Source organism: Octodon degus, unplaced genomic scaffold (assembly GCF_000260255.1).
Source record: "Octodon degus isolate 3935 unplaced genomic scaffold, OctDeg1.0 scaffold00023, whole genome shotgun sequence".
Lineage (NCBI taxonomy): Eukaryota > Metazoa > Chordata > Mammalia > Rodentia > Octodontidae > Octodon > Octodon degus.
Window position 1 is genome coordinate 16,509,369 of NW_004524599.1, and position 27,425 is coordinate 16,536,793.

General features: G+C 46.9%; 1 protein-coding gene across 5 annotated transcripts in view; it reads left to right on the forward strand.

Annotated features, from left to right (window-relative positions):
- Nucleotides 1-1,868: 1,868 nt before the first annotated feature.
- The window catches only part of Mylk4 (myosin light chain kinase family member 4), a 78,595-nt gene continuing 53,038 nt past the window's right edge, over nt 1,869-27,425 (forward strand). For 3 of the 5 annotated variants that reach the window (XM_023712073.1, XM_023712072.1, XM_023712074.1), the window contains exons 1-2: nt 1,870-2,087; nt 5,070-5,340. In XM_023712073.1, the coding sequence (XP_023567841.1) occupies nt 2,068-2,087; nt 5,070-5,340 (291 nt within the window). In that variant the 5' untranslated portion in view covers nt 1,870-2,067. Of the gene's footprint in view, nt 2,088-5,069; nt 5,341-9,969; nt 10,036-27,425 lie in introns of those variants that run through there. The other 2 variants (XM_023712075.1, XM_023712076.1) reach the window with 2 other exon arrangements.

The window sequence follows — 27,425 nt, forward strand, 5'->3', positions numbered from 1 at the left end:
GGTTTTTTTTGTGGTCAAGGATTATGCCAGACAACTTGTTCTTCAAGCCATCAGTAGCTGTAGGGATCTGGACCAAGGCCACTGAATTTTAGAAATTGAGTGAAATGTATTCTTTCAATTGACTTTTCTAAGAAAAGGAGATAAAATCAAAGATTATGTTGTCTAATAATTAATTAAAAATATATACTGCATACTCGCAGCCCTCCCCTAACTCCAGAGTTCTACTTCCATGACTTGTTCTACTTGAACACTTAACGGGCTGGTCAGAAGCTGAGCTCTTTGCCTTACTTTCCAAATTTGCTCCTAATGGTCTTCTCCATCTCGTTTTATATTGATTCTGTCCTTCAAGTGCTCAGGAAGAAATTTGTAAACCATCTTTGTCTAGTATCTTCCTTTCATACTCCACATGCAATCCTTCACCGACCTATTGATTCTAAATATAGTGGGGATGCTTACATAGCATTCTGGGTTAGAAAAAAGACACTGAGAAGAACAAAGCCCAAGAAAGTGAGGTATTACGTTTAGTTAATAGTAAGGTGTCAACTTCTGTTCACCAATGGTAACGTGTAACATCAACACAAGATGCTGAAAACGGGGAGAAGAGTGCAAGGTACAGGGAAGCTCTGACGCGCTTTGAACTCTCTGAAATACCTTTTCTGTAGGTCTAAATGTATTCCAGGGGAAGTTTGTTTACAAAAATAGCAAAGGAGGGAATTCTGGACGTGGGCTTGCGGGAGCCTGTGACTAGTGCTCTGGAGCCAAGGTGCGGGACATCAGACGGCACTGTTCAGAGGGTCTGAGTGGAGGGCCGGGCCGCAGTGCATCTGCTCTGGGTGGGCTGGTTATGTTACCAGCACTTTTACACACCTGGAAAATTGTAACCTCACACTGTGACGGCTGTAAAAGTTTGAAACCTCACATTCTCTCAGTCTTTTCATAATAGTCGTGTCGAACGATTTATCTTTTACAAATATATACTTCTGCTTTGTTATTCTTCCTGAAAAGCAAAGTTCTTCAATCATAGAAAATGCCAATAACTCTGCTTTTAAAAAAGATTCAGCATTATTCTTTAAATGCTAAGATAGAAAACATCTATTTTTATGTGGAACATACTGATTTGAATTCAAACAAAAACGTAAAAAGTCCAGGAGTATAGGAGGCTAGCACTGGGATGGAGTGTGAGGGGCCAGCAAAGGCCATGCATAAGAGGTGACAACCGCCTGGGTTCTGAAGAATTGGACGATTGCCTGTAATGCCAGTTCTAGTTTCTAGGGAAGTAGGGGTTTTTTCTTCTATTTCAGTAAGTGTAGGAAGGCACCACTGTTAGATCTGAGGTAATTTTTTTCACTCTAACTCCCTTCTCTAGGTCCACAACAGAAAACCGGGAGGGAATCATAGTATTGATAGGAAGAGAGTTATGAAACATTCATCCTAGTTCCTTCTACCTACCTGGATGCCGTGCCTTTGACCTTTCTCTAAGCCATCAGCCACTGGAGACATTGCAAATACCTTTAAAGGCTGAGAAAATAAAAATGAATCTGCTACGTGTTTTCAGGAGACCCCACGTTGCTGCAGGGTGTGTTCCCAGCTGCGCGTGTTCCCACACCTTGTACCTTGCCAGCTGAGAGCAAGCGCTTAGATAATCATGAGTCTGAGAGGGACAGATGATTGCCAAGGACGAGTCCAGCCCTGTAATTCCGAGAGCACTGCCACGCCGATGAGAGGCAAAGGGGAAGGTGATATTTCATCCAGCGTTCCCAGCTCATCCTCCCCTTACCTGACCTCTGAAATGGAGCCATGGACCCTGAAAAGCCTGTATCTAAAATTAATATTCTTCTCCATCTGACTAAGATGGCAACAGCTGAGCAACATGAGATCAAGGACCGTATCAGTTTAAACAGGGGCTCAGAGTGGCATTTGAGAGAAAGGACACTTCCTCTTGTAGTAGACACTTTGCAGAAGGGCTCTATTGACCAAGAGTAAGGAAGGACTTTCACCAGAGACCTGTGTAGTCAACTTGATTTCCACAAATTTCCTTTTGTCTACGCTTGGAGTGGTTCAAACTCTATGATGTCATCCTATAAGTGGTAATTATTTTTGTATGTTGTTATAACTTCTCAAATCTCCTTTCTTCCTATGTACCAAACTTCAAGTAGAGTTTAATACTTACCCTTTCTTAGCACAATGATTATATCGTACATGTAAAATTTGTTCTTATATGTTAATCTGTGTGTGAATTCCTAGTGCAACTTTAGTACTACCTGCAATTAAATGTTATTTTTTAGTCATAGTTTGCCTCAGGACAACTCTGTGTATCTTTTCCTCTTTAAATAATTATTTTCCTTCAAGAAGTATTTCACGAATGCTAAAATGATCTATAATATATGTATCTGTCAATTTCTAATTCATGCTGTTTATGTTTTGATTTATTTGATTCTTTAGGTGGCATGTAGTATTTTATACAGTATTGATTTAAAATATATGTTTGGGGGCTGGGGAGATAGCTCAGTAGAATAATGCTTGCCTGGCAAGCACAAGGGCCTGAGTCCTGAGTTCAGTCTTTGGTTCTGAAAAAAAAAACCTTAAAAATATATGTTTGAACATTATTATTTTACTTTATGAGTTATGAAAATGAAGTTCCATGAGAAAAATTACAGATGCTTTTTAAATTGTTTCAATAAACAATTTTTAGACAGTTTCCACTAGGGGGCCTCAGGCATAAGCCATGAGAAACAACCACAGATTCAACTCATTCTTTATCTCACTGTCTTTGTAACTGAAGGATGTGTGTCTACATACACGTGATTGTGTTAGAATCAAAACAGAACTACGTGGTTGATGCATTACTTAATTTTCCTGGAAAGTATCTCAAAAAAACACCAGAACCGGAACGCTTCAGTAGTAGCTGTTAATGAAGATGCAAATGCCTCCACAGGACAGAGCTTTTAGAAAACAAGCAGCAGCGCTTTCAGGGTGTGGGCAAGGAGGCTGAGTGCAGCACCTTGAGGGAGTGCTGGCCTAGGTGAGCTTGGCTTGCAGTGCAGACAGCCTGGGGGCCGCGGGTTGGACCTTCCTTATCTTCTCGCTGTTATTAGATTTCTCCTAGGCAGGGAGGAGAGATGTCAGGAGAAATGACTGTCTGTATTTACTACTTACAACATAGAGCAATGTAAATTACAAGATGCAATTGAAAAGTACAGTAAAATTTTACATTTGAAAAATTATTCAGTAAAAAGACACATCGCCATTAATTCTCTCCCAGATACTCCCCTCTCTTCAGGCATACTTCTCTCGTTGTCAGCCCACTTCCTCATGCAGTTTGGTAGGTCCTTTTTCGTGTGTTTTGTTTCACTGTCATGGCTGCCTCACCGTCCTGAATTGATCAAAGCATTTGCTTTTAATGGGCATTTTGACTTGGAGGAGCTAGAAGTTTCACAGTACAAGCCCAGTGAATAAGGTGGGTGACAACACGCTGCAATGTTTTAGAAGCCTGCTGTTCTTCTGGATGGCACATGGTAGAAGTATTCATCACATTCTTTACTGGGGCTGGGGATATAGCTCAGTGGCACAGTGTAGGCCTGGGAAGCTCAAGGTCCTGAGTTCAATTCCTGGTAAAGAAAAAAAGTCATATTTTCTTTTGTATCACATCTTGTAAAATCTCTCACAAAGAGGACTTCCAGAACTGCTTCTAGAAGTGGTAAGGATGATGAGATACGTGTGTTTAAGCTGAGGGGAGTACTGAAGGGGGATTAACGGCACTGTGTCTTCTAGTGTGACGGCTTTTTATTAAAACTTCACCTTATATGTTGATATCCCTTGTATTTTTTTTTGTTGTTTTTTGTTTTTTTTTTCTTTTCAAAGTTTTATTGATAAACATATAGCAATGAGACAGTTTCAAATCAAATCGAAAGTACAGTTTCAACAAATAATACACTGCATATATTCTTCTTAGTGGTTAATTGCTGTACAAGATGCAGACTTGTGATCCTACTTACAAACACCATTAGAAAAAATCATTCTATTCATTAAGAGAATGCAACTATATATCTATCCCAACCACTTTGAATACACAGATACAAAATGGACATTCATAGTTATACCCCAATTTTTTTTAAGTTCTGTTGTTGAATATTATAGGTGTGTAAACTCAGCAAAATATTCTAAAAGAGTACAGAAGCCCATAATAGCATTGGGTCTTCTGTTTAATTGGCAATGTCAGAAATTATTGACGTGAGTCCCCCACAGCTCAACATAACAACATGGCTTTACTTCCTATATTTCATCTTCATACTTTTCTACTGGATGGTTAAGACCAAGGTAAAGCAGGACCTATGCAACAAGAGTTGTAGCTTTTTGGTTTGAGAAGGTCAGTGAAATGCCCTCAGGATTTATCCTGAGATCCTGTACCTCAGATTGTAGAACCTTTGTCAGTGGATATCCCTTGTATTTTTAACAAACGATACCTTGTTAGAGCCATTCTTGTGTCTGTAGAGCTTTGCAGTTTCTCTGAATAATTGATTTTCAGGAGAAATGACTGTCTGTATTTACTACTTACAACATAGAGCAAAATATGCCAAAGAGATGGATTTGGGGTGGTAGATTTTATTCTCTCACAGTATACGTACTATTTTATTCAATGAGAGAGATAAACAGTCACCCAGTAGAAATCAAGATTGCTTCTTAGTATTTTTTCTTTTTTGTAGGAAAAAGTGAAAAACATAATTTCCTTTAAAACTTCTAGCTAGGTGTAGAGGCACACACCTATAATCTCAACATTCCAGGAGGCTGAGGCAGGAGAATCACAAGTGTAAGTCTAGCCAGAAATATATGGCAACTTAGCAAGACCCTGCCTCAAAATAAAAACCGAGACTTCTGGGGTGCAGCTCAGTAGGAAGGCCCTGGGCTCCCTTTCCAGTGCCAAGAAAAGCAAGAAGTCCCAGCAGTGGAAACCCACTGTGGCTATTAGCATTTCCTGATTTCTTCTGTTTGGCCAGAAGTTAATCCCCAGTCCTCGCTCATTGTTTCCCGAGAGTTGCGATGACAGTGCTCTTGGTTTCATTTCTTTACAGCCACCAGAGTGGAATGCTGAAAAGTCACAACTGTGTCTTGATTTACAAATCAGAGACACAGGGAAACAAAAACCACACTCCAGAGAGTAGCTTAATTGGACTCACCACCAAGATGCTGAAGGTGAAGCGCTTAGAGGAGATCGACACGTGTTACAGCAGCAGCGGGCTGGAGAAGGTGACATTTTTCCAGTGCATGAAAGAGGTGGAGAAAGTGAAATGCTTTCTGGAGGAAAATTCTGGTGAACTGCATTCAAGCTCAGGAAAAAATGAGGTAATGATGTGCTGATTTAGTCTCCTAGAAGGTATCAGCTCTGTCTTATCTTTTCTGGTACCATGGAGCCATATCTCTGATCCTTTTCAAGTTTTATTTGGTCGCTGGTGGGTAGAACTGAAGAAGGTATATGATTAGGTAAATCATACTTGGTTTCACTGAGAGTCATATGTGAACTATTCAGCTGAGTTTGGTTAGCATTAGGAGGCCTTTGACTATGCACTTGTGCCTACTGGCCACTCCTGTGCGTAGTGTCCTAGAGCTGCCGCGTGAGTCTTGTGTGGGCTGGGCTGTAGCTCAGTGGTGGCGGTGGCAGCGGCGGCGGCAGCAAAAGCCCCTCCCTGGCCCCACGCAGCACCATGGAGCTGCATTGTGCTCAGACCTGTACTTCAGCCCACAAATGGTTTTTAATGCATTCTACACCTTGCCCTAGACAGGGCTCCTGTGGATCAGGACCTTGTCTTCCTTGTCTCTGTATCCTTGGTTGCTTTCCCGGTCACTGGCACATCATAGGCAGCAAAAAGGTTTGTGATACAAACAGACTGATTCACATGAATTCTGCCCTTTGGTTGAGGGCTGGGAATCATCACCGTTAATAATCAGAACAAATGATTCTGGTGAGGCAGCCCTGGAAACCATCCTTCCTAGCCCAGCTACTGCAAAATGCCGTTCAGCGAGGAGGGCGTCTCAGGTGACGCAGAATACAAGGAGAGACAGACTTTGTAAAAAGCCTCAGCAGTATTTCACTGAGAGTGAATAAGGAATGAGAGAATGCCCTGGGGAAAAACCTGAGTCACACTAAGACAGAGTTTTTTGAGATCTCTGTCCTCCCAATGAGTTAATATTCTTCCTTCTATTTATCTTCCTCTTCTCCTTTTCCCTCTTCCTCATCTTCTTCCTCTCTTTCTTTTCCTTCTCTTTCTCTTATTTTTTGAAATGGGACTCACTGTTACCCAGGTTGTCCCTGAGCCCCTGGGTTGAAACCATCCTCTTGCCTCAGCCTCCTGCCTGGCCAGTTAATACTTCATTCAATATAGAAAAGAAACCGTTCCCATAAGCAAAATTTGTGAGACATGGAAACTTTCTCATTGCCCTGTTAATATTTTAAACTGATAAACAGAAGGGGTGTTTCTCTTCTGGTTCATGAATTTCTGTGGAGCACAGAAGAGAAACTTGCATAACTTCCCTGTAACTCTGAAACCATCAACTATGATCATTTATATAAATTTTATGATTTTTCAAGTATAGCTTTTCTCTAACTTCTCTGATAAAAATTTTAAAGTAGGTAACCATTTTTAAAGCATGAGATGATGGTAAGTTAGAACATAACCATTTTTAGGATGAGTTACTTTTCTTGTTGCCACCTGCTCCAGAATGTTAGAAATCAATGACTTGGAAGTTACATACTTTTTAGGAATATTTCAGAAGACAGGTCCAAATCTGAAGGAACACTAGTAATAGAGAGTCACTCTCTCTGTTACCTGCTGGCTTCTGGCCTTCCATTGAAATGTGGGCAAGGTGGGAGGGAGGAGCGACGAGGAGCAGAGTGGGTCCCATTCAGCTTCTTGTTTCTCTTTGGGAGAAGTTCCCAGCAGAGTCAGCAGTCCATTTCCGTGAGTCTCCCGCCTGGCTCCAGAGCTGTCCTTCGCCTGGGGCCAGGGCCCGAGCAGGCCTGGCCATCTGGGCTCGGGTGTCCACAGGTATGCAGCCAGAGCTGGATTAACACGTCTCCATCTTCTGCTGTGGCTGCAGTAAATCTGTAAAATGCTACTCTTCCCTGGCCGGGGACTGTGAGAAAATGCTGTCATCTTTTTCCCCTTCACCTGCTTTCTCTCTGAATTCTTCTCTGAGAAGATTAGTGCTACTAACCATAGTAGAGATATTCCCTGGGTACCTAGAAAAATTTACTCCGACTTTCCGGGAGGCACTCTGGTGACAGGAAAGCTTGTGTCCAGGAGCTTGAGGCACAAGTTCTTCCAAGAGACGATGCTCTAGACATAAGAGCAGAAAAGTTATCCACGAATTTAACAGTCTCTATTCAGGTCAAAATAGTTGAATAAGACTCAAATTACATTCTGTTTCCCTCATTTTAACCAGATTTTTTCTATTTCATTTGTTTTTTATCCACTAACTTAATTTTTAACTTTTCTTTCCTCTTTTTTTTTTTTTTAATTTTATTAAATGCTACGTAAACTTTGTTCTTTCTTGGTCTTGTTCTTTTTAATTTTCTATTTTCCATTTTATCTTGGTATCTAATGACTTTTCTTGTTCTGTTGCATTCCACAAGATGTTCAAAAATCACTTCATTTCTACCTAGAGTATAGAATTTTATAGTTTTTACTTCTCCCGGGGGCCTTGTGGCTCATCTTCTTTGCTGCTATTTTCACCTTTCTTCCCAGCTCCCCCTTTGACACAAAATGTGAAAACACTGAAGGGTGGCATGAACCTCTCCCAAGCAGGGAGCCAAGGGCAGGAAGGAAGTGATGGCCATCTTTCTTGGTCACCTGGCCCAAGAGTGAAGTCGCTGAGCTCCTTGTCCCTCATGTCCTGCCCTGTTCCCCCTCTTCCCTACCGCAGGGCTACACTCTGCTCTGATCGGGCAGCTGCCGTGGGGCCCCTGCCCTCCTTGACGCAGGGCCTTCATACACCCGTCCCACACTACATCCTCACCAGCAGCAGCAGTGCATGGTGACTGCCTCTGTTTTCCTCCAGCCCCCGCTTCACCCCGAGGTCTGCCCAGGTAAAGGCTGGCTGCATCCTCTGGAACCTTCAGGAGATCCACTTTCCCCTGCTGTCAAAGGAAGCCTGGACTTGAAGCTCGCTCCTGGGATTTGCATCCCTCAGTCTCTGCCCTGCTGCCTTTCTGGGTCCCCATGTCCCTTCTCAGAAGGCCTCACACATGAAAGCTGCATTCCTAAGAAGTTTTCACCAGATAACCATGTGCCATAATAAGCCACATTTCAACATCGATAGTCTGGAGTTAAAATCTAATAAAATCATCATATATGATGATAAGCTTAATAGCTGCTCTCACAACTATAGCTAGTTTACTTTTATGCAATCCAATTTAGGACTTGACGCTTATTTTATTTTAATGCTGGGAATTTGTACCAGGGGCTTGAGCACACAGTACCATTGAACGACACCCCAGCCCTAAGTTATTTCTTTCGCCAGTTCTCTAGTCCCTAAGTGTTGTGTTTTGCAGAGGTTTAATGCTATCTCTCGCTGCTCCTCCCTCCTCCTCGCTCTCTCCTCTCTCACACACAACACTCCTGTTTGCTCAGGGAAAGGCACGGATGCCACCTAGTGTTCTTAGACAACTGCTTCTCACCATCTTTCTCCTTGAGTGACACACATCCCGGCTTTGTTTTTGTGATGCTAGGATTGAATCCACAGCTAGGTCAAGGTAAACTCTACCAAGTGGCCAGCCCCCAGCTTGTGACCCTGGTGTTTCTACCAACCCAAGGTGCCACATGCTCATCTCTGGGTCCCTTGATCTCCCCAGCTTTGTATATGTCCTGGTTACCCACTCTCCACCCAACAGGCACGGTCTTTGGCTCCGTACAACATGGGACACCAGAGCGGGGCTGAGTCTTCAGCAAAAGACTACGCAGGTGGATGGAACAGTGCTTCCCCTTGATCATATTTCAACAAAGGAGGCAATAAATTTGCCCCAAAAGTTAACCGCCCCCCTACCGCTGCTCCACAGCTCTATTCACAGAACTTCTAAGTGGATTCTTTCTGAGTTTATCCTAATCCTCATTGACTTGTGTTTAGAAGTCTTCCTTAGTAAGGAATAATTCTTTTTTTAAAGCAGGCTTAGATTCTTTCATATCCTGTCCAGGGACAGAGATAAAGATGACCCTAACAGAGGCATTCCTCTCAATCCCTGGACGGTTTCAGTGTCTGGCCCCAAAGCTCCAGAGACCAAACCAAACCAAATCTGCATCAACAGGATGTGCAAAGGGATGAAGTGGGCTTGCGTGACGCGTAGAGCTCCCTATTTTGACTGCAGTGGGTGAGTTTAATTCCAGATGGTATTTCCTGACCAACTGCTATGAACTTGTAGGCAGCATTTGTAAGGAATGCGACTGAGATCTCAAAATAGCACGGCCAAGGGCGGAGGTTTTGTGATTTTTTTAAAGTTGCATTTCGCTTGTCCCGTTGTTTGCGCCTCACCCCACAAGGACAGGAGAAACCTCCCTGGCAGGCAGGGGCCCAAGCTTGGCAGCAAATGCCAATTACAGTGCAGCTACCAGACCTTGAACTGGGACACATGCATGTGTGCTGGTGTAAGTTGTGGCCAGCAAGCCTCCCCAGCCCTGCACCTGTCTTGGATCTGTCACGTAAGCCCATCGTATTTTTCCTTTTAAGAGGGAGAATATGCGTTGATGGTGTAACTGGAGACAGCCGCTGCAGGACTGCAGGAATCCTCTGCTGTGTGGAGACACCCACTCCTCAGAGCACAGCGGGACAGACGCTTAGAAAGTGGTTGTGGTCAATGGGGCAGGGCCTGCACCCCTAGGCCGAGGGACTTCAAAGCTACTCCAGAGAATGGACCCCACACTTAGGAGAAAAGGCGTCTGGATCGTGGGGAGTGTGTGTCTCCTGTCGTCTTCAGTCCTCTGGCGCCTAATCCGGTCGATGATGACTCGAGGAGGCCCCAGGCAAACGCTTGCTCTGGAGGACACGCAGGTACAGCTGGTGAAACCCTTTCAACCACGGCACACTCGGTCACCCTCCTGCTTGGGACCTGGCCGTGGTGCTTGTCCGGGTGCAGCGTGCAGGCCTGCCTGATCCCAGCCCGACACAGTCTCAGGAGGGGCCGGTGACAGCCCTGGCCTGGGGCACCTCCCAGTGTTTCCAGCCACTGAAGCAACTTTCAGGGAGCCTCGAGGCAGCCTCGCCTGGTGTATAGTGAAGTCGGAGATCTATTTTTAGGGACAAGAGCTAAAAATAACATCCACATTACCTTGATCTCTTCTTTCTTATATGCCCTAGTTCTGAAAAGAAAAACATGAGGAAAAGGTACAGCTGCTTCTCTTCTGGGGGGTCTGTGGCAAAGCAGTCCTGGGGCTTCTCCCAGAGCTGCTGCGCTGTGGACTGTCGTGTGAGGCTGCAGCTATTCCTGGAATTCAGTCAGGAAAACAGCAGAAGTCTGGAGAAAGAAGGACTATTTTAAGGATTTTAGCACTTTCCAAGAGAAAGCTATTCATGTGTAGGAAAACAGAACCCCAGGGGAAGCGAGATATTTGATGATGCCTGACTTAAATGTTTTTCCTTGTCGCGATCTTTCTCCCACCACTTTTACCTTGTCTTCAACTAAGACCAGAACATTGGCTGGCTCTTTCCACATCTTTAATTCTTTCAGCAATTAGCATATGGCTACTTTTTTTTAACAACCCCAGACAGTTTAGAAAACACTGTAGAAAGCAGTCTGAGTCACTGTTCCGATCCAAAGGTGGCTGCTGGTGGTGTTTCCCAGCCTTTTCCTTCACTGTCACCTATGTCCCTCTGAGACTAGGGCGATTCCCCCTCAGTCGACCCTTCCCCAGTAAAAAATTTATTTACTTAATTTTTTTTAATTTACTTTTTGCAGTGGTGGAGTCAAGCCCTGAGCCTTGCTCTTTACTGTAGCTCCAGCCTTCTCGTGAAGTTTTATTGCTGCAGATAAAGCACACCCCGTTGCTGCCTTCTGTGTATATGTGTGTGTTTAGCTCTGTGGGGTGCTACTGTGCCCCTTGCCAGTGCATGATTTACAGTTTAAAAAAATATTTCTCTGGGGCTGCGTGGACGCTACACCCTGATGCCTGTGATGCATGCCTCTCTTACATCTTATTCCACGAAACCACCAAGTGGGCCTGTGGCCGTGCTGAGCACCAGGTCTAGGAGTTCTGCTTCCCTGGTCTCCCTGCGGCACCCCCGTGGTCCTGCTGTGGCAAGCACTGCTGTGACCCCGCAGCTCACTGCCAGGTGGATCACCAGATCGTGGAATAGTTTAATCTACCATCCGATCTTAGTGGAGGATGAGGGGAGAGTGGTGGGAGAAAGATACAACAGAAAATTCAAACTGAGATGTTGCAAATGTTATGCCTCTCCTTATGTCTGACCTAACAGCATGGTATGTCTACATCTTCAGATGTGGCCGCTGCTGCCCAAGTGTCAATCATTTTTGACTGTTTCATGTGCCTCGTAGGGGAAATGTTACGACAGCTGCATTTCTGCTGTGGTGAATACAAGGGCTTCTGTGTGGAAAAGGGCGTGTTGCCGAGACTATGAGAATGTGGGCCTTCTGTGTTTCCCAGTGAAAATGCTTAGCACAGAGTGTTGTGGGTGTATGTTAGTAAAGACGTTTTGGTGCCTTTTTAACTAAATAAAGTAAATCTCTGTTCGATCAGATTTTATAACACATCCTTTTAACTTTGGCCATTTTAAATTGTTATTTAGAAATGTTGGCATCCTGTTAGCTTAGAGATTTCTCCCAGCACAGCAGCTTTAGGACATGCCTTTCACAGAGGTATCGGAGTCCTCTCGGTAATGTCAGTGTGTTCCGGACCCATTCAAAGCATAAAGAGACAGAAAGGTTCTCCAGTGCACCATGTAGAGGTGGATCCCTGCCCCAGTGAAGCTCAGGGTGCTCTCAACCAACCAAGCATAATTTCAAACTAATTGAAATTATGATCATTCTATGTCTCTTATTTATTATATCAGAAAATTATTTTACCTCTAAAAGTAAAAACAATATAGTTAAAAGTATAGAGAGTGGGACTGGGGAGACAGCGCTGTGGTCTCGGCCCCTGCCTGGCCAGTGCAAGGATTGGGTTTGCTCCCCGGTACTGCATGCCGTGCCAGCCCCAGAACCCCAGGGGCGCTGTGCTGGCCACCGAAACCGGGAGTGGCGGTGCACGCCTGGAACCCCAGAGACAGGAGGACCCTATGAGGCCAAGCTGTGCAGTAAGATCCTGTACCAAATAAATAAATAAATAAATAAATGATTAAAAACAATTTAAGAAGTATAAATGAGCAAGTCAAGTCCATGCTTGTAGGTTAGGGAATGGTGAACATAACTGACAATTACATTCCTAAATAGAGCTGACCAAACTGTGTTCCTTCCCACTAACTTACTGTCGCTGTAAAATCTACACTTATCTCTCTACACTTATCTCTCAGTGTTTCCCAGATTTCAGTTTGTCACAGACTCTTTTCATGGTGTTGCTCTAAAGTGGGTCCCTGTGTCCAGGGTAGACTCCATCAACTGTGGATGAAAATGTGTGGAAAAGATTGTTTCCTTATGTATATTCCCTACACAGTGAAGAGTAACCACTATGTACTGTGCATTGTGTCATATTCGGTATTGTGAGCCATCTAGGGATGACTTAAAGTGTACAGGAGGAAGCGCGTGGGTTCTGTGGGAAGACTGCGCCATGTCTGTCTTGTCTGTCTTGGGAGGAGCCGCAGATCCACCTCCCAGGACTGCAAAGGTCCGTTGTACTTCATGTTTTTATTCTACTTCATTTACTTGTGTTTTTATTTTATTCCCATTAACATTTTCATACATCAAGTCCTTTAAATCATTTTTAGCAGAAGCGCAACTGGAGTGAAACCACAGATGTATGACCGCAGATCATCTAAGTCCCTCAAGCTCAGGTGGCCCTGTCAGCCTGTTCCCAGGTCTTGGCTCTGTGGCCCTCTTTCCTCTCTTCCTCCTTTGCTGCCCATCATGGGGTGATGGATAGAGACCAGAGCAATGGCAAGGAGCAGGCAGCATCAGAGTCTTCGCCCTGGGGGCAGGCAGAGAAGGCTGGCAAGGAGGAGAGTTACTGTAGACATCCCTGCTGGGAGGAGTCGCTTGCAGGGTTCTTCTGTTCTCACCCCAGTCGCCCTAGTTCTGCTCCTGGGTTCCTGCCCGAGGCCGAGCCTGAGCAAGGCTCCGTGCAGGTGCTGGGAAGTGGCCCCCAGGCATGGGCATTTGTAATGGGAAGGAAGGGCGCCCAGTGAGACCTCCCCAAGCTGGTCCTTGTGGGCAAGCTGACCCCTTGGGCACGCCCCTATCCTAGGACTCCCAGGTGCCATCCCTGCTGGTCAAAGATAACCAGGCCATTAGCATTCCCTGTGGCTTATGTATAAATTGCAGGTCCCAGGTGGAAGCTTTCAGAGGCCAGAAGACTCAGGGCTTCAGGCCACACCAACAGGGATCTGGTTGCCATGGCAATGATGGGCGCTAAGCGCTCTGCAAGGCAGCCCTGGAGAAGGGTGCATGTAAAGCCTCGCTGTGGGCCTCTGAGTCAGGTACTGTGATAAAGCAGACAGCGGGAGGGCTCTCACCCCACCCTGTCCATTGCCTTAATTACAGGTGGAGCAGTGCTTTGACCTCAGCGGTGAGGTGGGCTTGCCTGGGAAAGCCGCTGATCGTGGCGTGCCAGCCCCAGCCTGCTGCATCAGCATGGCTCTCTGGTTAAAGAAGCGCTGCGGGGCCCAGTGGCAGTCCCTGCTCCTCAGGGCACTCCACCTTGGTGCTGCAGTGAGTGCCAGTCCGCTTTCTGCAGAGCTGCCTGTAGGGCCAAGCGGAGTGCTGTGCACAGGGACAGGGCCGCAGCAGTTCCTGTTACCAGCACCTTGCTCTCTGTGGCTTGAGCATCCTTAGCCCTCTGTCTTCTTCCAGGCAGAGACAGCCCCTGTAAGGATGTGTGGTGCCCTGTGGGGTGTGTGTGTGTGTGTGTGTGTGTGTGTGCGCGCGCGTGCGTGCACGTGCATTTCTGCAGATAGATCCAGGGCTTCCGCACCTGGCTATGTTTCCAGCCTTTCTCTTCTTAATTTGTAATTAAAACTTGAGCAGTGAACAAGGATGCTCTTAGTTTCGTTTAGTTTAAGGTTCAGACTAATGAAATTAGGATAAAGAGTAAGTATAGAATGTTAAGAAGGAAAGATTTTTATTTCTGAATGTGTTTAATCAACCAATAGCAGAGTAAGTATTCATTTACATCTTGGCACCTAGATTCTATATTAATACACTTGACGAAAATAATTATCGAGCCCCACTGCTTGAAATGTAGTGTCGCTTGTTCTTGGATGCCATAGCTGAGGCTTGATGACTCTGGTTTAAAGGACCAATACAGGAAACTCACAGACACAAGAGATGTCACTTATTAACGATGACAGTTTCAAAAAGAAGTAGTCTGATGAAATAAAATCAGGTCTTGAAAAGGCCAACAGGATAAGTGTTCTGTTTACAAAGTGCTCTTTTCCTTTAAGTGGAGGTGTTTTATATTAGGCAGGCCTTTCAGAGGCTTGGCAAACTATAGTTATTTAGAAACTAATAACAGAAGTGCACTCTTCTTTCTTGCCAGCGCTGGGATTGAACTCAGGGCCCTGCACATGCTAAGCCTGTGCTCTACCCCAGGGCTGGAGCTACAGTCAGCCCCAGGTGTTATGTCCTTGAATCTATGTTTTCAGGTTACCTGTTTAGCTTAGGCTTCTCACCGGGGTGAATTATTTATTCCCTTGTTCTCTTTGATAGATGTGCTCTAGTCCTCACACTGGGCCAGGCCTTGTTCTGAGTGCTGTACAAATGAGTTCTGAGTGCTGTACAAATGAGAACGCAACTCAGTGGCAGAGGGTTTGCCTGGCACCCCAAGGCCTCGGCTCCATCCTCAGTAACACGACCCCCAGCCCTCACCCACAACAGAACACCCTGTTGCAACCTCAGGAGGCACCCCCCCACACACACACACTGGTTGTGTGGATAAAAATTGCACTTCTGTTGTTTATATTGTGCTTACTGAACCCTGGGCAAGGCGCTGAGTCCTTTCCCTGCAGGGTGTGTAAGGGTTGTCTCTTCAATAGATGGTGAGCTGAGGCTTAGTTACACACTTGACCGAACTGATGGAATTACAGTAAATACCACAGCATTTCTTTGTGAATAGATTGGCTTGTCCGACATATGAAGCAAGTAGTTAGATTTTTTAAAAGAAATTATTAGAGGGGCTGGGGAGATAGCTTAGTGGAATAAGTGCTTGCCTAGCAAGTGCAAGGTCCTGAGTTTGATCCCTGGTACTACAACAACAAAAAGAAATTAGGAGAACTTTAAAATGGTTTATTTCTTAGAGCCATTTTAGGTTCGTAGACAAGTTGCGGGGAAGATGCCCAAGCTGTGCTGTGTGTTGCCTGCCCTGTGGTGAGCACCACCTCCCACTACCAGCATCGCCACCCGAGGGATGCACCTGGTACAGTCAACAAAACTACATTGTAGGTTACTCTAGGGTTCTTTCTTTTTTTTTTTTTTTTTTGGTGGAACGTGGGATTGAACTCAGGCCCTTGCGCTTGCCAGGCAAGCGCTTATTTTACTGAGCCGGCTCCCCCGCCCTGGAGTTCACTTTGGGTTTTGTACATTCTGTGGGATTTACAATGACATGTGTTCACGATGGCAACAAAATAAAAGCAGCAGAAACGCTGAGTATTTGAAAACAAGCTGTGATCACAGTGAATTTTCTAAGGACGCTTTGTGTGACCCGATTGTTTTGATTGGTTGTTTGATTTCTTTATACAAATACAGCCAGGCTGGATTGTAAACAGCCAGCAGACTTTGGCAAGTTGTCGGTTCCAAAACGGCTAGGTAACTGCGCCCTCCAGTGGGTAAAAGTTGCAAAAACATTCAATCGTGCAGTGACAAGGAATAAGGAGCTCTATTTATGTTTTGTTGATGATTAGTGTTGGGATGACCGTCCTTCCCTCATCCTGTCAAAGAACAGATTCCACGTGTGATTTTGTTTTAAAAATCAATCAATCCTTAATTTAAAATTATTGACATGTGTTAATTGTTCATATTAATGGGGCTTAGTATGATCAAATCCCATCTCCCCTTATCCACGTTATCCACCCATCTCGCCCATCCAAACCTCTGTTAATCACTAATCCATATTTAAGTTGATTTTAAAAGGTCCACATGTGCGACAGAACACTCATTTTTTTCTGGCTTCTTTCACTCAGTATAACATCCTCCCATCCCTCCCTTTTTGCTGCCAATGGCAGGATCGCATCTTCCTCCGGCTGGACGATGCCCCCGCTGTGCACACCCTTTGCCTGTTTCTCTGTTGATTCCTTGTCTTAGCTACTGTAAATGGTGCTGCAGAAAGTGCGGCCGTGCACGATCTCCTCAGTATGCTCATTTCACTTCCTTTGGACATAAGCCAGGACTGGGCCGGCTGGGTCAAATGATAGATCTAGTTTTCATTTTTTGGAAGAGCTTCCTTTCTGTTCTCCATAGTGGCTGTACCAATTCATGCCCCCACCAACAATGTACAGAAGTTCCTTTAAATGGATCTTTTGTCTCTCTTTTTCATTCCCACTGGCAGGATGGCAAAACGTGTTACTCTCCCCCACTCTACTGTCACCTCGGGTGTGCACGGAGATGAGTTCTCAGGGACCGTGGGGAAGAAGGTAGGAACTCTGTCCAGTCCAGCATGGGCAGGACCCTGTCTAGTACCAGATCACAGATGTCACCATGTCTTGGAAACTCAGAAGCCTTAAGCCGATGTGTAGTTGTGGAATTGGAATATCTGATGTCCCTGCCAACCTAGAAGTGCAGACCACATGGACGTGGGCCGGGCCAGGGACTTCCTATTTTATTGGACAAATGCTCAGTGTGTTTCAGGAATTCATGGCTCCTTCAGGTGTGATGCAGATGGAGAGTACCAGATTTATAAACTCCAGTTATGACAGGCGTCATTATCAGTGCAACAAAAGAGGCAGGAAGATGGCTTTGGTGGCTTCTGGAACCTTTGTCTCTGGCTATTTCAGTGAGTTCTCGGAGCTGACCCCCCAGTTATAGATGCCGCAGCACACCGGTCACGCTGCCCTGGTCCTGAGAGCTGTCGCTGTGGTAAGCTAAGGAGGCCACGCAGTTACAGGGCTGCAGATTCAGTGAAATCATCAAGGTCTGAAAGGAGGCCTGGGAAGGCACGACGCATGGCCTCTAGCTGGCCCGGCGGGGGCATGTATCTGTAAGCATGGGGCACAGAGACGTGGCCCAAATCTCGTTTCTGTGCCCACTTTTTTATTTGCCCCTACATCTTTGGTCATTCTTTCCCTTCTTTTATGGCTTTTATAACCCTTCAAGGTGAGATTCATTTCTCTCCACAGCTGATTTTAGCCTGATGGTTTTAGTTTTGTGGATGATGAGGTCCTTCGAGTGCACTGTTTAAATACTCAGGGCTGTGGATTTTGGTGGCCTTGGTGTCCTTTATGATAACTAGCATTTAACAGATCGATGTATCCACTCCTAAAACTCTAGCGCTTTCTCTCCAGGGGCATCATCCTGAGGATTTCTTTGTATCTTTCACGTGAGATATGTCCATTCTCGTGTGTGCACTGGTTAGCAGCACATTTTTATGTCAAATTTTGTATTGGGAGTCCTAGAAGTGTGGCTAATGATCAGTACACTTCTTTCAAGTATTTAGACAAAGTGATGAGTACAACCAGTCACCAGGGAGAAAAATAGTTAGAATGACATTGAGTTTGCATAATTTTCCCCTAGAGTTTCCAGGCAGATCTTTGAGGGGAATTTTAATCATTTCTGGAGGCTAGAATGAGTTTCCAGAGGTCAGCCTGGTGGGAGGTCCCGCTCGCTCTGTTCACCTTCGGAGCAGCATCAGTCATGGAGATGCGCCCGTCCTCCGGAGCTCTCCCGCCACCCCTAAGAATGGCGCAACCTGCATCTCTTACGTGCCCATTTCTCTGCTGGCTTCACTCTGAAATGGCTCCAAAGGAGTCAGAACTGTTCGTAGTGATTGTCCAAAGGCGCTGCCTGGATTCCGAAGCCCCCTCGGAACACTTTTAAAAAGAATAATTTGAACACAGTTTTGTTAGCGTTTGATATATTCTAATCTTGAGTAGTTCCTATTTTATGTGTGATGAACACAGTCACTCAGTGTGAACGAGCACCTTTTTGTCTTCGCCGCAGCGCAGGTCGGGCAGCGCTAGCCCCACACCATGCCTGCTGGGCAAGGGCCTGCATTTTATCCAGTCGCCGAGTGATTTGGGTGCACAGTCAAGTCTGAGAAGCACTTCGATATTCGTTCCTCCTGCCACTGGAAAATGAAGGGTTAACAGTTACTGCACGGCGCGCACACATAAGCCTGCTGGAGAAGGCGATGTTATAACTGCAATTGTGAACACATATTTACCTAAGTAATAAATAGCATGTGTGTACTCATGTGTACACAATTGCCTGTACATTGATACCTATGTATCAAGACCATCTGTGGGCCAGGGAGATGGCTCAGTAGAATAAGCGCTTGCCTATTAAGTGCAAGGGCCTGAATTCAATCCCCAGTTCTTAAAAAAAAAAAGACCTTATGTGTGTGTAGTGTGTGCATATTGTGTGTGCATGTGGTGTGTGTGATTGGCGTATATATGTGCTCTCCTGGGGGATCTAGCAGGCTCTTCCTTGAGAATCAGGCAATATCTTTTCTTGAACATTTTAAAAGCACATTTTTCTTGATAAAATAAATATGTCTAATTATAGCTCTTTCCATTAGATTTCCCAGGCAGACTAAACACAGAACTTGTCCCTGGGCCAGACAGATAAGCTGGGGGAGGTGCATGCGCAGTAGCAATGCCCCGCCCACCTGGCAGGACACAGTCATCTCCTGGGAGATGGGTCTGGACACGGAGTTCCCTGCCTATACCAAAGGGGATGGCCCTGTGACAAGATGCCCTCAGACCACCAATCGTGGAAATTCCCTGTTCTGCCCTCGGCGCAGGGCGACAGGTGGTTTAATTGAAATCCCTTTGTGTGCTGAGCAGAGGAACAGCCATGAGATTCTCTCCTGTCACCAAGTCACTTCTGCCAGGTGCTGGCTTGAGAAGGTTTACAAACATGAATGTGGCAGGTTCTGCCATCCCTAGCCTTAGGGTAGCTGCTTACCCACAATTCTCAGCCTCAAGTGGAAAATTAACAGCTCCCTGGAGCTTAGGGCGTCCATGTGGGTCTCAGCGCGCACATTCCATAAGGGGCCTGGACTGTGAACAGGGTGTGGGAAGCTCTGGTGCTCATGATTCACCAGGGGTGACACTCTGGAAGTGAGACTCCCCCAGTGTGAATGTGGGGTGCCCCAGGCCCTCTGGGCCCTAAAGCAGAAACTGCACAAGGGCAAACCTGTGTCTGTTGTTCTTGTTGTTTGAACCCAAGGCTTTTGAGCTGAGCTACATCCCCTGCCATTTGCTTTTTCTTCTCCCTTCTCCCTTCTCCCTTCACCCTACCCTTTCCCTTCCCTTCCCTTCCTTTCCTTTACCTTCTGTTCTCTACCCCTACCGCTACTACTACCCCTTCCCTTCTCTAATTTTCTGAGACAGGACCTTACTAAATAAGTTGCCCAGGCTGAACTTGAGTTTGTGACCCTCTTCCCTCAGCTTTCCAAAAAAGTACTGGGCTTACAGGCGGGCACCACCATGACAGACTGGAACTTGCATCTTTAATAATCCATTGAGGTTTTAATGAGAAGTGTAGTTAGCGTTACTCCAGCGAAGCTACTGGATTACTACCCAGCTCACACTGCTTCTTGGCATTTTATTAGCAGCTAAGATGATAAAGCATGCTGCTGCGGGTTGGTTAGACTATACATCAGTCCATCTTATGTATACTCATTACAATATCTGACCTCTTTCCAGGCCGGCCGCTCATCGGCCCTGCCTCTCACAGTGGCCTTAGTCTCATGGTCTCCTCAGCATCTCTTTGCCTGTGGAGTGAGGCTGACAGTAATCCACCTCTTCCGTGGTCTGCCATTCCAAGGGTGCAGGGTGAACACAGCACCCTTATGCTCTGAGCTAATGCTACTGAGATTCTTGCTCCTCCTGTTGCTGACATATTTCTGAGGTCTCTGGGTCTGTGTGGGCAACACATTCATGGACTGTAGTTTTCACGTGCATATTTCTGTTTCCATCATAATCCTCCTTTTTTAGGAAGAGGGCTGAACCTGGGGCTGCATAGGTGCTCAGCAGGGCTCTACCAGAGCCACCCCCACCCCCGACTGTGTTTGCATCTGTTGCTTCAAGTCTGGAGAAGGAAGTGCACTGTGGGAGGGAAGTCTTGGTTCTCTTGTGCCCTGCTGGGTGCAGAAGGCTTTCCCTGGTAGGAGGCTAGCATCTTCCACGTTCATAATGAGAGACCTGATAGGTAGCCAAGATAGCAAAAGTAGACCAGGGTAGGATAAAAACCAGGAGGTCAAGAACAATTAAGAAGACAATGTATTGAGTGGGATGATTTAAGGAAAAATGGGTTGAGAATCCGTGTTCTATGAGAAAATATGCATAAGGGCCTTTCTTTGAATAACTATAATAAAGCAAACTTTCCTGGAAGCTACTTGAGAAACAGCATGAAATTCAACTCCTCACTACTGGCCCTGAGCACGTCTGCAAATAGCTAGAGAGAGCAGGTGGGGACAGGGGTCAGGAAAGGCTGCAGGTGGAGGACTGAGCCCAGGCTTCGGGAGGGCAGCCAGCACTGGGTGGAGGGGAGCCCAGGCCTTATGCAACCTGGGGTCACTCCCAGGCGAGCCCAGGCACCAGCCCAGCCCCTTTGGACTGTCCGTGAAGCCTCTTAGACTTGTAGTTTTGTGGCTTTAGTGGAAGACTCAGCGCTCTCCCTAACTGATGTCCTACCTCCCCCCCCCCCAGCAGCATTGCCAGGTCTCACTCTGTTCAGTCGGGCACAGGGTAGCCATTAAGGTCGCTGCAGAGCCAGCTGATGACCCTGGCCAAGGCCAGCGTCCACTTAAACAGACTCCGGGTCTGTAGTTGGGGTCCAAGTGGGAGCTTCTGTGACTTAGGACTTTTTCTACTGTACTTAAGTCAGAAGAGATTGATTACTCGGGGCTTCCTGGGTACCCCAACACTCACAGGTATCTATCATGGAGGCCAAAGAATCAGATTTCTTGTGCCTTTCATGAGTAGACGTGTGCAGATGAATACAGCTTGCTGCGCGGCATGTGGAGCATGGGGTCAGGGAAACTGCTGTCACTGTAATGGTGCTGGAACTGCTCCTCTAGGAGCTGGACATTTCGTTGCGGTTAAGCCATCTGGTTACAGGAGTAAGGAAGAAAATCAGCCTGGCCAGAATCCAGCCTGGGTCTTGGAGAGGAGTCTTTCAGGGGTGTTCCGCGGGGGCAGGGGTGCTGGCCCAGGTGGCCCCCTCTGCCCTCCCCTCGGCTTCCGCACAAGCGCAGCCTGCTGCCAGCTCCCTTCCCTCCGTGCGCAGGGACACAGCTGTGGCCCGCCTCGCCATGGTGCTTCTCTCCCTGCTGCCACCCTCTCGCACTTAGCAGTCTCCATGAAGCTCCGGCCGCGGAGCCAAACCTCCAGGTGCTGTGGCGCGGGCGTGGTGTGCGGAGCCCCTCAGGCCCCAGCGTTGCAAGTCTGGGGCCCAGCTCGGTGTTGTTGGGAGGCTGGAACCTTCCGGAAGGGGCCTGGTGGGAGGTCTTCGGGTCACTGGGGGCTTTCCTCTTTTGCTTGTTTGGCCCCAAGGTGAGCAGTTTTGCTCTGCTGCGCAGTTCGACCACAGCACCTTGCTAGAGGTCCCCCAACAGTGGACTGCGTTCTCTAAAACCGTGAGCCAAAATAACACTTTGCCTTTTGTAAGTTTTGATTATCTCAGCTTTTTTTTTTTTTTTTTTTTTTTTTTTTGGCAGTACTGGGGATTGAACCCAGGACCCTGCGCTTGCCATGCAAGCACTTCTTCTACTGAGCTATCTCCCCAGCCCCTATCTCAGGTATTTGTAATGGTAACAGAAATCCATCTAACCACAGATAAAGCCAGAGTCAATGAGAATGGGTTGGCTTTCATGAGTTGTCTTAGTTACTTTTCTTGTTGCTCAGACAAAATACCTCACACCCAATATTAAAGGAGGAAAGGTTGGGCTGGGGACAGCTCAGCAGTCTCAGCACCTGCCTGGCAAGTGCAAGGACCTGGGTTCCATCGCCAGTACTATGTGCTGTGCCAGCTCTGAAGCACTGGCTGTCCTGGCCAAGGAAACTGCGTGTGATGGTGCACACCTATAATCCCAATGCTGGGGAGGCTGAGACAGGAGGATCACTCCAAGGCCGAGCTGTGTAGCAAGGCCTTGTTCCCAATAAATAAATACATTAAAAACTTTTCAATAAAAGGAGAAAAGGTTATTTAGCTCACAGCCTATTGAGGTTCTGTTCCATAATTGGGTGGCTTGAAGGCAGGGGGGCTTGATAGAGGAATACAGAATGGCAGGCACAAAGTAGCAGAGCAGCAAGTGGGGGAGAAGCACTCTGTCCCTTATCTGTTGTATCTGGTCTGCTGGGGTGAGGGCAGTGCCACACCAGCCAGGGGGCGATTTAGCAATCACTCGCCCCTAAGCCCAGTAGCACACCTTCTAGATTCAGCTGCCTCTGAAAACCCCTAGGACTGCACGAGGCTTTGGGGCGACATTTAGATACACACCATAACAAGTCTTCGCCCAGCACCTAGTTTGTTGGTGAGGGAGGGAGGGAGATTGTACGTATACAATGAAAGGAGCAGCTCCTGCCTCCTGACTGCAGAGAAGTCAGGTGGGACTGGAGGAGCTAAGGTTAAGCTAAGAGAGGCGTTGGAGGAGTCCAGAGCAAGAAGATTCTACCTAATCTGCTGGGATTTAGGGGCAATCTCTTGGAAAAAGTGAAGTTTTGGTCTTAAACCTGAGGTGTGCAAAGGTTTAAGGCCAGGAGGCTTTGAGCAGGCTGTAGAAGTACAGGGCCAGTGAAAGAATGTGGTGAGAGAGAAGGCCACCGCCATGGACCCTTTCAGGGCAGCTTAACTGGAGTCCAGAGAGAGGGGAACCTGGGAAGCCCAGAGCTGAGACCCCGAAATGGTGCCTCTGTCCACCTCCAGACAGACCTATTTCCTGCTAACGTTCCTGCCATCTTTGGGTCGTCTTTAAAAGGTCATTGTGGCAATCCCAGGCTCATTCCTGGGACATTTTAGAAATGAAATTATAGCTGGTGCCATTTTCCTTCCCTCTCAGATTCCTGTCACTGTATTTTTAGTGCATTTTGTGGGGAGTGCAAAGCAGTACTTACTGCGCTTGCCATATAACCTCTCCTGATGACTAGCCTCTTTAAAAGACTTTCAAAAAAGGCTCTCCAGCTTGAATTAACTTTTCTGTAAGGAAAGGTCTTTTGTGGTTATAAATTTTAATGCAGAATACTAACTGCCAGGATATTCTTGGACCACAACCAGGGGCTTAAGCGGCCTCCTGCAGCAGCTGAAAGAGGCCAGCCTGACCTGCACCTGGACACAGGGTGCTTTTATCCTTCACATTCAAAGTCATGACACCTCCTGGCCTCAACCTGAGGACATCAAGAATTTTCTTTTAAAATTCATTTCCTGGAAACAGGCCTTTGCTAGGCGGACGGATAGTTTTTCACTTCATGTTTTCTTAAGGTGCATATGTTCTATTTTTTCCCTCTTGCACATAAGGGGGAAGAAAAAACCCAGGGCATGGAGCTCCATGGCAAGGGTCTCCTCTGTATGAAGTAATACAGACCATTTCTATCCCAGATTTAAAAATATTTCGTCAGCTACAAGGGATCGCACACTGCCCCGTTCATTCCCTGCTCCTCCTTTGGCACTGGATGGATTCTTTTGATGCAAAGTGCTGATTAAAAAAATGTTGCCTGCAAATTAGCCTCTCAGACACCCTGGCCTCTGACCACACAGCCTTCCTGCTCTTGTGCCTGTGGAGTCCCTTACTGAATGGTGCAACACAGGCAACTGGAGTTTTGGGACTTAGCACCTTGCTCTATGCTTTCTTCCCCCCTCCCCCCAATGAAATCACTCTAAGCTGAAAAACTGAATTTCTACTAAATTAAAAAGATCCTTCTCCACTTTGTAGTGAAAAAAATATACATATATACAAAAGAGTTAGGATAGATATATACCTACCTTCTATTAGCTTGATGAGAAGAAAGGTTTGTACTAATAGTGTTTAGGCAAGATATCATGTCTGCATGTTGTCCTCTGAATAACTACTACGAAGACAATATGCAGTGTATTAATTATTGTAACTATCCTACTAACCTGTTTTCAAACTGTTTTATTGCTATTTTTCTCATTAAAATGTATAAAAAAATTTTTTAAAAAAGATCCTTCTCTAGGGCAGTTGATTGCTAGGGACATCCCTCCGCAGGCCTGGAGGACTTGGGTTCCTGATGTCACCTGTGTGAGAAGAGACATCCTCGCATGGATTCAGCTGAAAGACAAGTGCTGGCTCTCTGCAAATCTGCCTCCTGAGGGGCCTCTGTGTGCGGCTTACACCTCCATGGGCTTCTTGGTGACACTCACCGGCTTTGGCCTCAGCCAGCCCTCCATTCATCCTTGCTGCTCCGGGCCACGTTATCAAGAAGACTCCAGATAGATCAGCAGTGAAGGAGGGGCAGTGGGCTTTTCAGTGATGCGGCACTTGACCTTTGCCAACTGTATTTCCTTCTGGATGGCGGTAGGAAGGGCTGTGGGCTCATGCTTTGTGGGGGGAACTGCTTGGGTGGCCCTTCTTGGCTCTGTAAGCAGAGGAGAGTCACGGAAGCCAGCGGCTCTGAGGCAGTGTCCTTCATGTTTGTCAGAAGTTCCTGTCCCAGTGCTGTGGGGATGCAAGTGCAGAAATGTGTCCTGGGAAGCCACGAAGTGAGACCTTCCCTCTCTCCCCATTGTATCCAGGAAATATTTGGGGCACCTTATGGCACTGACGCGGTATTTGTTCCTTCTGTGAGCTCCTGACTTTCCAGGGCATCCTGTATTTTTATTCAGATGGAAACAGAGGCATGGCTTGTAGGTAAGATCAGCTAGGAAGTGAGCTAAAGGGCTGGGAGCTTGGGAGCCTGAGATGCGGGATCTCGACCTGGAGGGAGGAGAACCTCTCTGAAGCACTGCGTTGTGCGTTCAAAGAGCAGCCCACAAGGCCTTCAGCCCCCTGACCCTGTGGTGGCGAAATGGAGACAGCAGCGGAGGTAGTGGTGGCATCCCCGACTCTCGCGGGGTGCTTCAGATCTCAGCTTGTCCCCAGGTTAGAAGCAAGGCCAGCCTCTTGGAGCTATGTGGGGGCTGATTGGGGTCAGCAAGACGAGGCTGCCCCAGAGTCTGCGGAGTAAGAGGCGAGTGCTTGGAGATCGAGAAAAGCCAGATGTGAAATCACTTACAGTCCACACTGAGGAGGAGAAGCCTGCCAGGTGCTGAGGAATTTTGGTCACTGTGGTAACCAGAACAGAAGAAAAATACATTTCGTGGACTTGCAGGTGGCTCTGCGCCTCAGCCGCCCAGAGTGTGAGCCTGGGGAGTCAGTGAGTGAGGGGATGAGGAAAGACCCCACGGGGACACAGTGCGGGGACAGCCTGCAGATGCTGAGGCATGGGATGTGACGGAGGATGAGGACACAAGGGCGGGGATCTCGAGGCCACAGCTGGCAGATTACTAGAGCAGTGGGCCCTCAACTCCAAGGCCAGGCTTTGCTACACGTTCTTTTTTTCAAGTAGCTCTCTTTTCAGATGCTAAATACATGGTGAATATTAATTTGGTTGCTGCAAAGGGCTGAAGATCCAAACCTCTCCCTGATAGCTTCCCGCCCGAGTACAAACTGCTAAATTATCGTGATCCTGATTCAGCATAGCTAAATCCCCAAAGCAACATCCTCTCTTCCCAGTGCCCTTCCTCCTCCTTCCCCACTCTGGCCCTGGACACAGCGTCCTTGTACCTTTCCCTGCACACGAGGGAGCCTCCAGTCAGCTCCTGTGTGTCCCTGAACCTGCCCCTTCAAGTCCGCCCCTAGCACAAGTCCAGAAAGTCTCAGCCTCCCTGTGCAGGTCAGAGCGTCTCCCCACCTCCCTGCCCTCCATCCTCTCTGTCTTCAGAGTTAGTAGAGGCTCCCACCTTTATATTTCTGCTGCTGTGCCGTGCTTCTGCCCCAAAGCCTAGCACTCCCTTTCTGCAGAAAACTAGGGATTCACTGTGTTTCACACGTGAAAAATATTGCCACACGAATCCAAAGAAACCAAGTGCGCTGCTGCTTGCTATTCTGTGTGTGGCTGATGCCACTTGCTGGAATGTTGTTTTTAAAATTGGAGGACCTGGAAAATATCTCTGTGTATTTTCTGTTGCTAGTCTGAGCCAGAGACTCATGCCCAGGAGGCAAGGGCTCTGCCGTGGAGCCCCACTGCTGGCCCTCGGGTCCTTGGTAAATGGACACGTGAGACCTGCTCCTTGCCACCCCTGTGACCTCGGACTCATTCCTTAACCTTTGTGTGCCCAGTTTACTTGATGGCGAGGAGGAGCTGAGCACATGGAAAGAAGAGGTGCATATTAACCGAGGGCCGTGCCAGCGCCGCTGTGAGCGCCCCGCTAATGATGCTTCTTGGCGGTGATGACCCGTGAATCAAGCATTTCTTTACTGTGAGCTATGGTCTGGGCCTCGAGGCAATCGCAGTTTCCACGGTCCCGTGTCCAGTGCATCCCTGAGCGATTCCTGGGCATTCCAAAAGTTAGGAAGCACTGATTTTCTGTTCTGGGGACCTCTGCTCCGTTGGTGGGTGGGGCTTGCCTTAGGGACCTGGGGCAGAGGCTGGGGCTCTCCAAGGCTCCCAGCCCCAGCTCACAGGCTGCCCTTTCCCTGGCCTTCCTTCCACCCTCCTCTACTTCCATTTAATGCTGACAGCTCTGTGGGGCTTCCCGGAAGCGCACTCTTCCTTTGTGGCTAGAATCAGCGTAGTGGACAGGTTTCTGAGTCTGAGGCTGCACTGCATCTTTCCTTTGCTTTATAAGGTGACAGCCTTTGATTTTTACTTAGCTAATGGAGCTGGTTCTTAAATATGCATGAAGATTGACAAAGGAATCAGAAGCAGCAAATTCCCTCTGCTCTTTAGGTTCTGCCTGTCTGCCTGCCTCTCTCCTCTCTGAAGCCACATAATGAGCTTGAGGATCACCTTTTATTTCTTTTTTTTATTTCAAAATTTTATTAATAAACAGATAGCAATGAGACAGTTTCAAATCAAATCGGAAGTACAGTTTCAACAAATAATACACTGCATATATTCTTCTT